Raw genomic sequence first — 16,142 nt, 5'->3', positions numbered from 1 at the left:
ATCAAATTAGTTTCAAATTTAGAAAATATTTTTAGAATTATGAAGTTTATTTACCATTCTTCTGTCATTTTTCTTTTTAGTTTGATTGCAATTGTTCATCTTAGCTTGCCAAGAGTCAAGAAGCGAATCCTTTCGAGCGAAGGGGTATTCGGAATCTTTCAAAAACAATTAAAAATTGAAAAAAAAGTGTAGAAACAAAACTTCTTTTATATTATATATAAATTAAAGTATATCTAGTATTTTAAAATATTTTGTAATATATTTGTGAAGTTTTTTTTTTTGGCCTTAATATTGGATTCATTCTTGTAAACACTTCTTTTCTTAAATTCTAACTAAACATTAATAAAACGCTCATAATAATACGTCAAAAAATGCTCATAATAATATGTTAAACAATTTCATTGCTTTTAGTTAAAAAAAATCATTGCTACTTTCGAGGCCAAAAAGAAAAGAAAACAGTTTTTCCATTGTGTGCAATTGAAAAAATCTCAACTTATGTACGCAAGTGCAACTACGCATACATAACCAGCAAGCTGTTATATATAAATATTCACAACCCACTCTAATTTTCACAAAAATAATACAGCTTATTCCAAGTCCTGGGTAAGGGACTGATGCTTGAATTTATATTATTTAAGGAAAAGGACCCAAATTTAAATGGCAGTGGAAATTTGGTACAGCTCCGCCGTTGAACTTTGTCTTCTCCTTTTCCGGCCACACCGGTTCGGCGTCGGTTCAGACTGGCCGGCCTCCAGAGGAAAGTTCAATATTGCCCTTCGACCCCTCATTCTGAAGGCAGCACAGTCATAAGCCCTCGCAGCATCAATCTCACTCTCAAACGTCCCCAGCCAAACCCGTGTCCCTTTGCGGGTCGGATCACGGATCTCCGCCGCAAACTTGCCCCACGGCCTCCTCCGAACGCCCCTGTACCGCCGAATAATCGCCTCACCGCACACGGACTTCTCATCAGTCTCAGGCGACGTGGGCTTCTTCTCCATTTCGACCTCCGCCAACACGGGGCTCCAAACCTCCACATCTTCAAAGCCAAAACTTTGCACCGGGGCACACGGATTCAGATCAAACTCCGAGGAAGAATCCTCGAGTTTTACAGGATACAGATCGGAGAAGAAGGTTTCTGAGGACGAAAACTCACCAAGAAGATGATGGCGAATCCAGTCCAAATCCGAAAATTCATCTGCCATTATTTCTGTCACAAACTATGAGGTAGTAAGAAAACAAGTGAAGATTTTGAGTTACAGATGAGAGTTCAGGGGGTGGATATAAATGGTGGGATGGATCAGTGGCGTGGGACTCACAAGAATTTATGGATATGGCTGGCATAGTGAATGAACAAGTGGGCATAGCTAGAAAGATGAGATTGAGGAGTCGACCACACGGTCTGAACTCAGAAAACGGACAAATTGGATAGTCACGTAATGATAAAGAAAGGCGCAAACAAACTCAGGAACTCAAGTTGGTCCTTGGAGGTTAGCAGGGGAGCAGCTGGCTGCGTACTTGGAAGCAATGAACGTGGTCAAGTTTTAAGAAAATATAATTAAAATATGGATAAGAGAAAAAAGTCTGAAAATGTCTTGTCTTCTTTTGATGGGATGGGAGGGACCTCTAAAAAGTTAAAACCTGGCTTTTTTTCCTTCTTTCTTTATTATAAAGTCTGCGGATATCTCATCACATGTTGAGATCATGGAAAAATTCAAAACTATACAATAAAAAATTACTACAAAAATATATTATTATTTATTTTTTGAATGTTGTTAATTGTTATTAAAATGTTGTAAATAAAACTGATTTAAAATTTTGAAATTTTAAAAAAATTTTAGATTCTCCCTTTGGACTAACTTAAAAAAAATTATTTCGTAAAAAAGAATATTATTTTATGAGGTCTCAAATACCCCCTAAATAATTAGGGTGGTGTATGAATGTTGTATGATATAATTAGAAATATATTAATTGGTTTCAGAAGTTAAGAAAGTATGCAAGAGTGACACACTCAAAGTTGACGTTTGAAACATTACTAATAATTCTTATGAATTAAGAAAATTAATTTTTGCTTGTGATCATTTCGAGGTTAATATTCATATATATGTCCTCTAAAGTTAATAACTTTATTTCTTTTAAAAATGCTATATATCTTTGCATTAATTACAACAATTTTTTTACCCATTCTTTCTCTCTCTTTTTCTTTTTTGCCAACATTCTTTCTAACATCTTTATAAACAAAGATATATATATGTTTCTTAACTTTAGTTATTTATAACTTATAAAAATGACGAGAGGACGTATAAAGTTAAAAAAAAAAATAATGTGATCATTTATTTATGATATTTTAAAAAATTAATTAAAATTTTTAAATCCTCAATTGTAATATTTGCCTATCGCTTTCCCTGTCTATTCCTTGACCATTGATTGGGTATGTCAAGTTGTGTGTTCTGGACTTCTGGCTTAAAGAAAATGTCAAGTTGTGCGAGAAGCATTTAATGCCATGGGCCTTACCGTTGAAATGATATGAACTATGAAGTCTACACTTGTCAAACAAACTCTGGAGCCGGAGTTTATCAGCCAAATAGCCCATAGATTCACATTCGATCTTTAATACCATTGTTCAAAGTTATACGAAACTTAAAATTCTTTTTAATTATTTTAAAAAAATGAAAATAAATATAGATATAAATTAAAATAAAAAAGTGATATATTCCTCTGGTTCTATAAGTCACTTCTAACATGTTTTACATAGACTAAGAAAAACATTAAATTTCATTAACCCTCATTTAAAATTTAACAACTTTTCAATCTTATCCCTATTTAATATACTCCATTCATTCCTAAAAATAGGACCCATTTTGTAGTGTAATTAATAAAATTTAAAAAAATGAAAAAAAAAATGCATGTTGCCTTGGCCCACTTCTAGGGGGGTTGTAGGCAACCCAAATCCGTCTTTTTTGATGGGTTGTTGGGTTGGGCTTATGGACCCAACTCATATTACTGGCTCTTGATGTAGGGTTGGTTTTTGGAAAATTATACGTTGGGCCTTTCACTTCTTAAATTGTTGTTTGTATTGAGCCCAATAACATAACATCACGTTCACACTTCATGCAACAAAAACAAAAAGCAGCAAAAGCCCGGGGTGGGGGGGACCTAATTTAGAAAAATCACTGAGATGGGGCTCCTCAACTTGCCTCAGTTAGACCAACAGGAGTTAGTCCAAGTGATAAGCGGCTTGGTACCACTTAAGCAAGGTCTCGAGTTCAAGCCTCAGCGTATGCAGAAATCCCTGTTAGGAGACTCACCCACCATAACCAGGTGTGCGACGCGGGTCGGATCCAGATGTAGTTGGGGTCGGATCCAGATGTAGTTGGAGTAAAGTTCCGATGAATTGGGTGGACAATAAAAAAAAAAACTTGCCTCAGTTAGAGTCAACCTATGACCCTCAGTAAAAGAAAATATTTAAAATTCCAAATTTTCACTAACACTTGGGAGCCCCTTGCGATTACTTTATAGAAGACATCACTAATTTTTGTTTGTTCTTTAGTTTTATTTCTTTTCAATCTATTAGCTTCTTTTTTTTTTTTTTGTATTTTTAATTATGCCTTTTGTCTTTTTAGTATCATATTGCTTGCCCACTTATTTGCTTAATGTAATTTTGCCTTTACTTTTAAAAAAAGGAAAATATTTAAAATGGCAACATGCATTGGTGATAAAATGTAATTGAATTTTATGATAAATGTTTCTCACATAAATAAAGGATGATATGCTATATAAATGGTTCATCTAAATAAGATTTTTTATATTAAAAAATCTGCTTAATTTTTAATTGAATTTTAATAATATTTTTATCTTAATTAAACAATGGCATGTAAAATAATACCAATTTTTGTATGGGTGTTTATGGGACAGGACGGCATAGGTTTGACCCTATCCTAGTCCCGTCTTGATACTTGGGACGGTTTTTTTCATTCCATCCAGTCCCAATAGTGTCCCGTCCCAACTTCTTTTTTTTTAAAATAATTTTTTAACTCTTTTAATTTGAAAACTAACTGTACATAAAATATAAGAACTCATCATAAAAACTATGTAAGAAAAATAGATAAAAATCAGGGAAAAAGTTGGCAATAATTAAAAATTGGCAAAAAAAAAGGAAATGTGTTTTGTAATATTGAGAAACAAAAAATAAACAAACTTAAAATGTTCATTAAAAAGAACATCAAGGAACCCACATAGAACAACTTGTAAACAAATAATTAAAATAACAATTGATAAGTATTATTACCATAATACTATTAAAATGATAGATATAAGAACTCATCATAAAAACTATGTAAGGAAATAAATAAAAATTAGGGAAAAAGTTGGCAATAATTTAAAATCGGCAAAAAAGAAAATGTGTTTTGTAATATTGAGAAACAAAAAAAAAAAACAAACTTAAAATGTTCATTAAAAAGAACATCATGAAACCCACATAGAACAACTCGTAAACAAATAATTAAAATAACAATTGATAAATATTATTACCATAATACTATTAAAGTGATAAATCAAATAAATTTATAAAAATTAAAAATTTTGATAAAATGTTGGGACAGGATAACTCTGTCCCATATTTAGTCCTGTCTCAAAACAATTTCATCCTGTCTCGCTTTTGTTTGGTCTAAAAAATTTTCAAGACGAGACTGTTCCATCCTGAAATGACTAAAACAGGAACAGAATGCTAGGATGGGATATAGTTGAACACCTCTAATTTTTTATTTAAATAGAAATTAATTTTTATAACCATTAACTTATTAAAAAAATATTATTTTATAAAAGTAAAAATAATATGATCTAAATTGCCCAAGTCTTTCATCTAAACATCTCAAAAGACAAAAGCACACGCCTAAACTCTGGGGGTGTTTAAATTAGTTTTTTAAAAGTAATTTTACGATACTTAATATGAGCATGTGAAAAAAATTTTATCTCAACTTATATCGAAACTTTTTTTTTTTTAGAGTGCTTGTAGAGTATTCCAAAATCTTTTGTTACATTACCACTTTATCTTAAAACCTGACTGTCCAATGCATTTTTTTTTGGGGTATACTATTCAATGCATTTTTCTGCGTTACACATGTAAAGCAACTCATTAAACGGTGTGATAAATAAATTCTATGCATTAAATAGACATTTATTGGGATTAACTGCATGTTTCAATAATGCAGACAATCTCTTCATTGCGTTGCAAAATGCAGCATTATTTAAACACATAAGTGTAACAGGTTTAGTACTAAAATAAAAGGCAAAGCTGTTATCTCCAGTCTATAATATTAATAGCTAGCTAGATGTTGAGTTTGGTCAAATTCATTTTGTTCTATACTTATTATCTTTCAAATTCATTTTGTTCTATACTTATTATCTTTCTCCAAACTACTAATATTGATTATATATGTTAACGGAGTTTGCATCAAGAATAATTTCAATGGAAATAATTTAACAGGGTATTTTAGAAAATCGACACATATTTTTGAAAGAAAATAATTTAACTAATTTTTTTAATCAACTCAAATTAGATATATTCAAAATTCACTTTAACATAGTAGCATATGTGTTGTTAGAGATGGTGTAATAGCGGATAGATCTGCAAGTGGCTGATTTTCTGTGCTTGTATTGTGAGGCTTTTAGGCAATCCAGTTTTGATAAATCATGCATTTTCTTCTCCACGACACCATTCCAACATTTGGAGAAGTTTTATTTTTGTATTTTAGGAATACTATACTGACAATCCTTGTGAGTATTTGAGGTTACCTAATTTATGGGGAACGTCAAAGTCAGTGGATTTAATTAGCTTTTGTAAGAGATAAGGTTTATAAGAAAATTGAGGGTTCGAAACAGTTTTTACTTGCTGAAATGCCCCAAGAAGACTTTAGAAGAATTACCAATTACCTAGTACAGGTCCGAACAATTCAAATGGGGTGAAAGAGAGGGGAAAAAAAAGGAAAAATCCTAAAAAAATAACTATTGAATTTCAAATTTTCAAATTAATATTGATTACTACATTCATAAAAAAAATAACTACACTCGAAAAGCAAATGACAACACATTTTTGTAATAATTCCTGATTTAGAATTATGAAATTCAATAGTTATTTTTTTGAGACTTTCCCAAAAAAGATAGCAGGACACGGTACAAGGCCTGGACTATGATAACACTATGAGATGCTGATGACAGTTAGGCTCTAAATTCAATTCGAAATGAACTTGCTGATTTAGAAATGGAGGCAACTATATGGAAAATTCCTCTTCCGGTACTTGTGAACAGAGAAAATACATTTAAACAAGGCTATTAAGTAGCAAGAGGAGAGTACTTAACCACACAAGTTATCATTTGAAATTGGTACAGTTGGTAAGGAGCCGGTATATAATCCACAAGGTCATGAGTTTGAATCTCACTGCTAATGTCACAATGCTTTGAACCTGAAGGCATACCCAAGTCCTGATGAATCCTCAGGATTCATCCTCAGGATTCAACTCACCTAAACTTTTTTTTTGTAGGAAAAAAAAAATTATAAGCTGAGGCCTAGTTCTTCTATGCAGATCCCAAAGGAAGCATGGAAAGCAGTTTCTAGCTTCACATTATTGGGAGTGACACCTGCTTCAGAAGCATCATATTTCAAAGTCTTCTTTGTACAGTTTGTAAAACTGAGATTGAGACAATTGAGCGTTATGTTTCAATGGTGGGGTTTGGTTGCCCTTCTCCAATCTTGATAGGTAGCTAGGAACAATAATCATGTTTGAGCAGTTGGTTTATGAGGACAGAAAACTTGATGAATTGGTGAATCCCAAGGTACATCAGTTAATCTTGGTACCGTCATTGACTCTTTCAGCGGGTGGAATGAGACGTTGGAGATTTTTAGAATGCCATGCAAAATGACAAAACGCAAGTACAAGAGATGCCGGTGTTGATTTGCTACACAAACACGCAGCGATGTTAAAAACTTGTTGGGAGAGTTTTGCTGCTATTGTGGTCATACCTAACTTGATCCAAATTAGTCAAAATCCAATGTAATTTTTAGATGCTGGTGGTTCAATACTGAGTATATAGTTATATGGTTAAAGATTTAGCAGTTGAAATGAATGATGAGGTGTTGTAAAATGCAATGGTGATTGGCATGCTAAGGGAAGGACATTTAGTTTTCGATACTTGTCAGTTGAATGGCCAGGGAATTGTATTTCTTTGGATTCACGGCAGCCTAGTGGTGCTGCTGATATTTCTGCATCTATATGGCATTAAACTAGGTGGGTGCATGTGGGCTGTGGCTGATCTAAAACCTTACATTAGGAGGGGGCAAAAGAGCAAAACATTAGAATCTAGACTTCGTGGGGTCAAAATATTAAAATTATTGAGGTAAAAAATGTAAACTTTATAAGCCTTATATGCCGTTTTAGCCACCCACTAGCATGTATGCAAGTCTGGCACCCATGACCAGCATCTCTTCTTTTTATTATTATTATTATTTACTCTGTTGGAATCTGTAAATTGCCTTTAGTACTCATGGAAGATAGGCATCGACTGCTTGAAATTATGAATTAAATTAAATTTGTAAGGGTTAAAGTACATATTTGTTCAGAAATTTTTTCTTTAAAAGTACGAGGCATTCGATGTAAATTTGTTCTGAAAGTTTAAAATATTATCCTTACTATTCAAAATACTAATGAGTAATGTTACTTTTTTAACAATTGATGTTAGTTTTTTAATGATACGGGAAATATTATTATGTTTGTACCTAAAATTTTTTTCGAATACCCGAGTAAATTTTCACAGCAAATTTGTAATAGATAGCTTTCATGACCATAAGACCGTTGGTTTTAGAAGATGCTCAACGTTCACCAGAAAAGCTGCTCAACGTGCGTTTTGACATACAAAACAATGTTATATGGTAATTTTTGGTCAGGCTATGAGACTAGGAAAATGAGAGAAGACGAGCGAGAAACTAAATCAATCCCTGTTGGAGAGTTTCGAGAAGATGAAAATTAAATTTGAAAGCACTTGAAGTCTCGTTCATCCCATGACTGGAAAAAAATATTGAAGTTTGATAGAGTCAAAATCTAAAAACGTGGAGGACCAGCGGCAAACAGTCTATTCAGCAGCAAAAGCAATTGTTGAAGATTCAAATTCAACATTGGAAGCACACGAAATCGGGAAAAAGAAAGTAGAGATTGATAAAAATCTCAAACCTTTGAACCAATCACTGCGTTCAAGTCGAAGTCTCGCTCTTACCTTTCAATTCCATCTTCTCCTTCTTCCCCCAGTGCCCACTTTCTTTAAACTTTTCAGGCTGAAACAATATCAGATTCGGTGTATTTCACAATCGGTTTGGGTCCATTACAAAATGGGACTCCGATCAATCCGAATTTTAACGCTCTCCGTCATCTTCCTCGCCGTCATGGCAGCCGCCGCCGCCATCTCTCCTGGCGCTACTCTCTTAGCTTCCAACACCAATCAAAGATGGTCTTCTCCGAACAACACATTCTCCCTTTATTTCATTCCTTCCAACCCCCAAACTTCTCCTCCTACCTTCATCGCTGCCATCGTGTACTCCGGCGGCACTCCCGTCATCTGGTCCGCCGGTAATGGCTTGGCTGTGGACTCTGGCGGCTCCTTCCGGTTCCTTTCTACCGGAACCCTTCACCTCGTAAACGGGTCAGGGTCAATCGTTTGGGACTCCAGAACTTCAGATATGGGTGTCTCCTCCGCCACCCTACAAGCCGACGGCAACCTGGTGCTCTCAAATGGAACTGGCACCGTCTGGTCAACGTTCGACCATCCGACTGATACAATTGTTCCGTCTCAGAACTTCACTTCTGGTATGGTTTTGCGATCTGGATTGTACTCGTTTAATCTTATTCCAAGTGGAAATTTGACCCTTAAATGGAATGATAGTATAGAATACTGGAATCAGGGTTTGAATTCATCTGTGAATGTGAAGTTAAATTCACCGGTTTTGAGGTTGCAATCAATAGGGCTTTTGCAGCTCTATGATTCTAATCTTTCAACTCCAGCGGTTATTGCTTATAGCAGTGACTACGCTGAAGGTAGTGATGTGTTGAGAACTTTGAAGATAGATAGTGATGGGAACTTGAGGATTTACAGTTCTGCAAGAGGTAGTGGAACTGCAACTCCAAGATGGTCTGCTGTAGATCAATGTAAGGTTTTTGGTTACTGTGGGAGCTATGGTATTTGCAGTTACAATGATTCAGACCCTATCTGTGGTTGCCCGTCTCAGAATTTTGAGATGATTGATCCCAGTAACAGCCGAAAAGGATGCAGAAGGAAGGTGAATCTTGATGATTGTCCTGGAAGTGCAACTATGTTGCAATTGGAACATGCTCAGTTCTTGACTTATCCGCCTGAGCTGAGTACACAAGTCTTCTTCATTGGTATATCAGCTTGTAGAGGTAATTGTCTGGCGGGTTCCTGCTTTGCTTCTACTTCATTATCAGATGGCACAGGTCAGTGTTACATAAAAACATCGGATTTTATCAGTGGGTATCAAAGTCCTGCACTGCCTAGCACTTCATATGTCAAGGTTTGTGGACCAGTGGCTCCAAATCCTCCAGCTTCCTTGGATGGAACTGAGAAGAAGCATCGTGGAAGGTTACCAGCTTGGGTTGTCGCTATAGTGGTTTTGGGTACCCTTTTAGCTTTGATTGCCTTTGAAGGTGGCTTGTGGTTCTGGTGTTGTAGGAACAGAACAATATTAGGTGGGTTGTCTGCACAATATGCTCTTCTTGAGTATGCTTCTGGTGCACCAGTCCAGTTCTCATACAAGGATCTGCAGCGGGCAACAAAAGGGTTTAAAGAGAAGCTTGGGGCTGGGGGTTTTGGTGCTGTGTACAGGGGAGTCCTTGCTAATAAATCTGTTGTTGCAGTTAAGCAACTTGAGGGCATTGAGCAAGGTGAGAAACAATTTAGGATGGAAGTAGCTACTATAAGCAGCACTCATCATCTCAATTTGGTGAGGCTGATTGGTTTCTGCTCGGAGGGGCGCCACAGGCTTTTAGTGTATGAGTTCATGAAAAATGGTTCGCTTGATAATCTTCTGTTTCTGACCGAAGAACAGTCAGGAAAATTGTTGAATTGGGAGTATCGCTTCAACATTGCCCTAGGCACTGCAAGGGGCATCACATATCTTCACGAGGAATGTCGAGACTGCATTGTCCATTGTGATATAAAACCTGAAAACATTCTGTTGAACGAGAATTACATTGCGAAAGTCTCGGATTTCGGCCTTGCCAAGCTTGTAAATCCAAAAGACCACAGGCACCGAACCCTGACCAGTGTGAGAGGAACACGAGGGTATTTAGCTCCTGAATGGCTAGCTAATCTTCCCATAACTTCCAAATCTGATGTTTACAGTTATGGTATGGTTTTGCTGGAGATTGTGAGTGGAAGGAGGAACTTTGAAATGCTCGATGACAGAAACAGGAAGAAGTTCTCCAACTGGGCTTATGAAGAGTTTGAGAAAGGCAACATCATGGGAATAGTTGACAGAAGACTGAATGACCAAGTTGATATGGAGCAAGTACAAAGGGCAATTCAAGTAAGCTTCTGGTGCATCCAGGAGCATCCATCTCAGAGGCCAACAATGGGTCGAGTTGTGCAAATGCTCGAAGGGATAACTGAGATTGAGAAGCCGCCCGCACCGAAAGCCTTCATAGAAGGATCTGGTGGTGGAACAAGCACTTACTTGAGCAGCAATACTAGTGCGTTCTCCACAGTTGCTGCCTCAGCCCCTGGTACTACCTCATCCTCATTCCAGAACAGTGGTGCTTCAAGTTTGACTCCAGGAAGGAAAATTGAGAAGGCAACTTCCTCTCTTCTACAACCAGACCAATTGTAAACAAAAAAAAAATGTCCACTTGATTATTTGATGCTGGAACAGCAAAAATAAGCCTCTCAAGATAGTAAATTGTCATCTTCGTTATTTTACCTTTCTCATCATGGTGTACGTATATGAGATAGGAATGTGCAAATTACACTATAAAGTAAATATCTTTATTGAGTTTCAGAACTTTTGCTTGATGTGATCATAGAGAAATTTTATTGCTGGAGTACTGCAAATGGTTGCAGTTTTTCAAACAATATACGCAAACCAGCTTTTTACTGCAGAAATTGAGAGATTCTCCACTGCATATTGTGATCTGTTATTATTTTGTGAAATATATGCAGTTCATCGCGGAGGACCATCGATGGAAACCGGCTTTTCATCTTTCTACAATTATCAATCTGTAAAACATTCTCAAAGTTGTTACTGTTTAAACAACTACGATCTATCCTTTTGCCTTTGGGTATGGATAAAATCTAGTTGGGGAAACTCCAGTATTTACTTTCTATGCTATGAGAAATGCCACTATGATTGCTGTCTCATTCGTATAGAGGCCCTTTCAATTAATGAAAATTAATATGCAATTTCAGTAATACCGAAATCAAAGTGAACATTTACTTTTACTGCATATTAATAATTGAATCAGATTTAGAGGGGTTTTGGTCAACCTTAGAAGCACTTTTAAAAAGTATTATCACGCAAGTCAAATAAAACTCTTCTCACATATTTATTTTGTATATTATAAAATCAATTTTAAAGTTATGGTTTGGTTTCCTCTCACACCTTGTTACAAAAAAGAAAAATTGTCAGTGTTCAATTTACATTTTCACGAATTGAAATGAATCATTGACTGACATTGTATTTGGATGGGGTTTTTGGTAGAGGGAGGTGGAGTAAGAAAGAGTCTAAAATCTGATTGCTTCTAAATTTCTAGAAATGTGGGTAACCAAACAAGACGCAACCATTGACGCAAAGCACGTCAAATAAGTTGCCTGAAAAATAACATAAAAAAATAGGGAATGACCGTTTCAGAGTCAAAAAGTCAAACAACAAATGATATAGTGGTAATTCCAAACGAGTGACCTCCAGCTGTGGTGAAAACGACAAACAGATTTGCATCTTTACATTGAATTGAAGGCTTTCCCCCCCCCCCCCCCAAAACAACTTTGCTGGATTGCTTAATTGTGTTCTAAATTAATCTCTTGTACTAAAATTTTTGCCAAGAGTGTACATTTACTCTTGTTGTACACCGTTAATTTCAAATGATGTTTTTTTGTGTGTTAATTATTGTTATTTCTTAAAATTAACTTTGGATGACACTTCATCAACATTTAAAATTTTAATATCAGCATCTTAGCGTTAAGATTGGAAGAAAAAAAACATTTTATAAAATTAATAGCTCAAAATGAAATCTTATCTGACCTTAAATAATTAAATGTGTACTTTTATCAAAATTTTATCTCATTTTCCCTGTATTTCCGTTATAATTGTTAAAATATCTAATTGTAAAAGCACTATGCTTCCACTATTTTTTTTTTTTATCTAATCGTTCAGCCATTATAATTTACCCCAGTTTTCATATTAGTCCCTATACGTTTTATTTTTGTAATAAACTCCTTATAAAATATTTCGGTTGGAGGGTCAGTCCCTAATTTCTAATTCTCTTAATGATCGGTCCCTATATTTATCACAATAAGCTAATAGAGTTAACAGAAACAAGATAAGGCGAAAAATTCACAAGAATCGAAGAGAAGCCCATAGAAGCAATAAAAACAAAGTCCAAATAAGAAGATGGAGAAATAGATCTCCAATCTCTTCTCTCTCTGTTTTTTTTTCCCATTTAGAGAGACAAATGCTATAAATGAGATCAAACTGTGATCTTTTGGAAAATTTTCGTGCCATTACATTATTAGTTTACAACATCATCATTGACTCCAATCTCAAGCTTTGCCAGTGAGGAGTGGCTGCAACATGAGATCCTATTTCAGTCTCCTTTGTCGGCTGGCCATAATCATCTATTGCTCAGCCTTAAGCCACTCATTTAGGAAGTAATAATCAATTAATGCAGCACAAATTGTTTGTTTCTCCTTTTGAAGCAACAAGTGATCCAAATTCTCAATGCATGCATTGAATCTACAAGCAAAATTGAACCATCTTATATCATATGAACTCGAATACCAATACCAAATACAAACACATACGCATGATACGACTGTTTAAATATCGCATTACAAACTAGATCTTATATTTAGAACTGCGGAAAGGAAGTATCACATATTACAATCTCAAGACTAGATTTTGGCTTTACCATCCACCTCAAGAATATGTGCATGACACTTGAATATACAACAATAGAAAATAACAGTAATCAATTGATGTACGGACCTTTTGAATTGCAATTCATTCATCCAAAGACACGCATGAGGAATCCAAGGAGAAGCACTAAATTGCCTGTTTCGTTCTTGGACGAGGAGTGCAAAAATCCAAACTTAATGCTGCCTACCTTCAACACATAATATCAACACAGAAACTGAGATTTCAGTGAGTTGGTGCCATAATTAAAAGAAAAATAGGGCCACTTACTTTCTCTAGATGTTTAATTATACTATAAATTCCATTATATCCCTCAAATGCACTGCTGTAACAAGGTTAAAAATTACCCATCATCTCATTTTTCTAATAAAATTCCAACTTTCTCTACCGTAGATAGAGATGAAACCTCAACTAGGAGAAAAAGAATTGAGAAAGGCGTTGATCCAAAAAAGCCTCCTATATCTATGGTGTCTTATTAAAACCACGAGAAGCTATTTGGTTATAAAATCCAAAATCATAGACAGTTCAGCTCCGCCATTTTTATCAAAATACTACACACAGTAAAATAAATTACCATGATACTATAATACTCCTCCGGTCCTTATTATAAGACCCAATTTGACTTTTTATTTGGTCCTAATTATAAGACCCAATCCATTTTCTCTCTTATATTTATGCATTTTTTTTCAAGATAATCCTTCTAATAATAATAGTTTTAGCCAATATACTTAATTAGCAAGGATATTTTAGGAATAACAATATTTATTTATTATAAATAACCAACTTAACTTACTTCCTTAATCTCCTCAAATAAGTCAATTGGGTCTTATAATTAGGACCGGAGGAGTATAAAAACTATTTCCCTAAATGCTATAGCTAAACTCATTCACCATGAGAACCGAGTTTGAATTTCAAAGAAGTTGTTCAAGAGGAAAACGAGTTTCATGTTTGACAATTTTTTTTAACAAAATTGAAAACTCGTTCAAGGCCTGTCAGAACACATACTGCCACTGTCACCACTGCCTCTTGTTTTCGCCTTTCATTTCAGCAAAATTTAGGAACAAATACCCATTCCATCGACACCTTCTTCCTTTTTCTTTAGACTTCAGAGAGAATTGCAATTAATGACCCCACTCCTTCCCAACCCCTCTTACATTTTTTTTTCCTTTCCCCTTCATTCTATATCTCCAACAAACTGAAACAATACTATTGGATTTTATATTTTACAAGATATAAAAAAATATGAATGAATTTTACTTTATATCCTAATAATTAGATTTTAAAATATATAAAATAAATTTATTGAATATAAATTATTTATCAATATGATATGATATATGCAAAATTTACATCTATTTAATATAGCCAAGGGACGGATCCAAGGTCAGAGAAGGGAATGAGTGGTGTTAAAACTTATTAAAATTAAACACTAAAATATTTATGTGCAACCGCCTTATAGCATTCCTGTATATAAATTTTTTTTTACAGAAAGCATGTACATTTATGGAACAATTTATGAAAAATAACAGAATATGCACGTGTTTGGTTTAAAATTTGCAAGTTTAAATTTAACCAAACATAAGTTTATTGAAATATAATTTATATTGAATTTTTTAAAAAAAAATTCAGTTTAATTTAGCATATTGCAACTTGTTTAGATATATGATAAATCAAAATAGATCACTTTTAGATGTGTAACTAGGATCTTATCCCTGTGCGTTGCACGGATGGTTGCTATGCGTGTAATTTTTTTACGGGTTATGTAATTGTGCTTGTTTTAGTTGTAAGTTATATAAGAGGTGAGGATAGTTATCCGGTTACCTGAAGTGCATAAATGTCAGTTAATCCTAGAGTCAAAGAGTTCTAAATGTAACGTTTTGTGGTAGTTGTCATATTGATAATATGAAGTTGAAAAGCGGTTCACGAATTGGATGATGTGGTCACTCCGAATGCACATTTTGGAAGACCTCCCAATATAGCACATTGCAAGTAACGTTGGTGGAAGACCTCCCAATAGGATCTTCTGCCTGTGCAACTATTGTTTATGGAGGCTCTTTGTTAAGTATGCATTATTCTATTTGATTAATTCAAGATTAATAGAGGAGGTGAAGTGGGAAGGACTGTCGTGTGAGCTGCTTAAATGTAAATAATTCTCATTTTATTACAATGCCTTACATGACAGTACTGTGTAATTTTAACGAAGGAAGTTCTCATAGTAATAGTGTGATAATCAGCCCATGATTGTGAGAATGAGGTCATTCTGAATGCTCATTCTAGAAGACCCCCCTGTAGACCACATTTCAAGTAACATTTGTGGGTTTACTGTCAGAATTAAGGACCAATATTTTGAGACCGTCCATATTCTTGACCCTTGACAATGCAACATGCAGCTGCCCATGTGTGAACACCGACCTGGATAGGTACAAATCAACCTTGGTTAATGATTGGCCCTGGCTCTTGTTGATGGTCATTGCAAAAGAGATGATGAATGGGAACTGTCGTTTCACCATTTTGAACAGGAGGGTGGTCTCTAACAGATTCATGTCCATGCGGTGAATGAGCACCTGGTCACCTGTGCTCCTTCCATTTAATGTGATCGGCCTGATGAAGTTCTTGCCCGTATATGTGATACGCAGCCTTGTTTCATTGCACAAGCTTGCAGACTGGTCGATATTTCGCAACAACATGACTGGTATTCCCACCTTTAAAGAGGGCTTGTGGGGTGGCATCCTGGAACAGTTTATGGTGTTGACGAATTCCGTGGAGTATAAATCCTGGAATGAGCTATTGTCCTAATTGGTGCTGGAGATGAAGTCAAAGCTGAGATACTGAATAGAGTTTCCAGGGAGGAGTGATAGTATGTAACTGTTTATCTGGTTGACGACCCCATTTGTGGGGGCTAAAATCTCCCTTTTTGTGAGGTAGTTTGGATGTGTGATGTTCTAGGGGAGTGCGAGAT

The 16,142-nt window shown here is 35.2% G+C and overlaps 3 protein-coding genes across 3 annotated transcripts; 1 reads left to right on the top strand and 2 right to left on the bottom strand.

Moving 5' to 3' along the window:
- Window positions 1-653: 653 nt before the first annotated feature.
- Window positions 654-1,435, bottom strand: LOC114760704 (ethylene-responsive transcription factor ERF106-like). The gene has a single exon (XM_028949987.1). The coding sequence runs from the start codon at window positions 1,200-1,202 to the stop codon at window positions 654-656; it is 549 nt and encodes a 182-aa protein (XP_028805820.1). The 5' UTR covers window positions 1,203-1,435.
- A 6,674-nt stretch (window positions 1,436-8,109) lies between these two features.
- On the top strand, window positions 8,110-10,887 carry LOC114760715 (G-type lectin S-receptor-like serine/threonine-protein kinase At1g34300). Its single transcript, XM_028950000.1, has one exon. The coding sequence runs from the start codon at window positions 8,375-8,377 to the stop codon at window positions 10,883-10,885; it is 2,511 nt and encodes an 836-aa protein (XP_028805833.1). The 5' UTR covers window positions 8,110-8,374; the 3' UTR covers window positions 10,886-10,887.
- A 4,596-nt stretch (window positions 10,888-15,483) lies between these two features.
- On the bottom strand, window positions 15,484-15,912 carry LOC114760703 (ATP-dependent DNA helicase PIF1-like). The gene has a single exon (XM_028949986.1). It carries the CDS (start codon window positions 15,910-15,912, stop codon window positions 15,484-15,486), a length of 429 nt encoding a protein of 142 aa, XP_028805819.1.
- Between the last annotated feature and the right edge of the window lie 230 nt (window positions 15,913-16,142).

Source organism: Neltuma alba, unplaced genomic scaffold (genome assembly GCF_004799145.2).
Source record: "Neltuma alba isolate B1F8T4 unplaced genomic scaffold, ASM479914v2 tig00011013_pilon, whole genome shotgun sequence".
Taxonomy (NCBI): Eukaryota; Viridiplantae; Streptophyta; class Magnoliopsida; order Fabales; family Fabaceae; genus Neltuma; species Neltuma alba.
Note: the sequence above shows the minus strand (reverse complement) of the source record. Positions and strands in the feature narration are given on the sequence as shown.

Bases quoted from the DNA above. Each gene is read 5' to 3' on its own strand.
- LOC114760703 (XM_028949986.1), bottom strand. From the start codon at position 15,912: ATGCCACCCCACAAGCCCTCTTTAAAGGTGGGAATACCAGTCATGTTG.
- LOC114760715 (XM_028950000.1), top strand. From the start codon at position 8,375: ATGGGACTCCGATCAATCCGAATTTTAACGCTCTCCGTCATCTTCCTC.
- LOC114760704 (XM_028949987.1), bottom strand. From the start codon at position 1,202: ATGGCAGATGAATTTTCGGATTTGGACTGGATTCGCCATCATCTTCTT.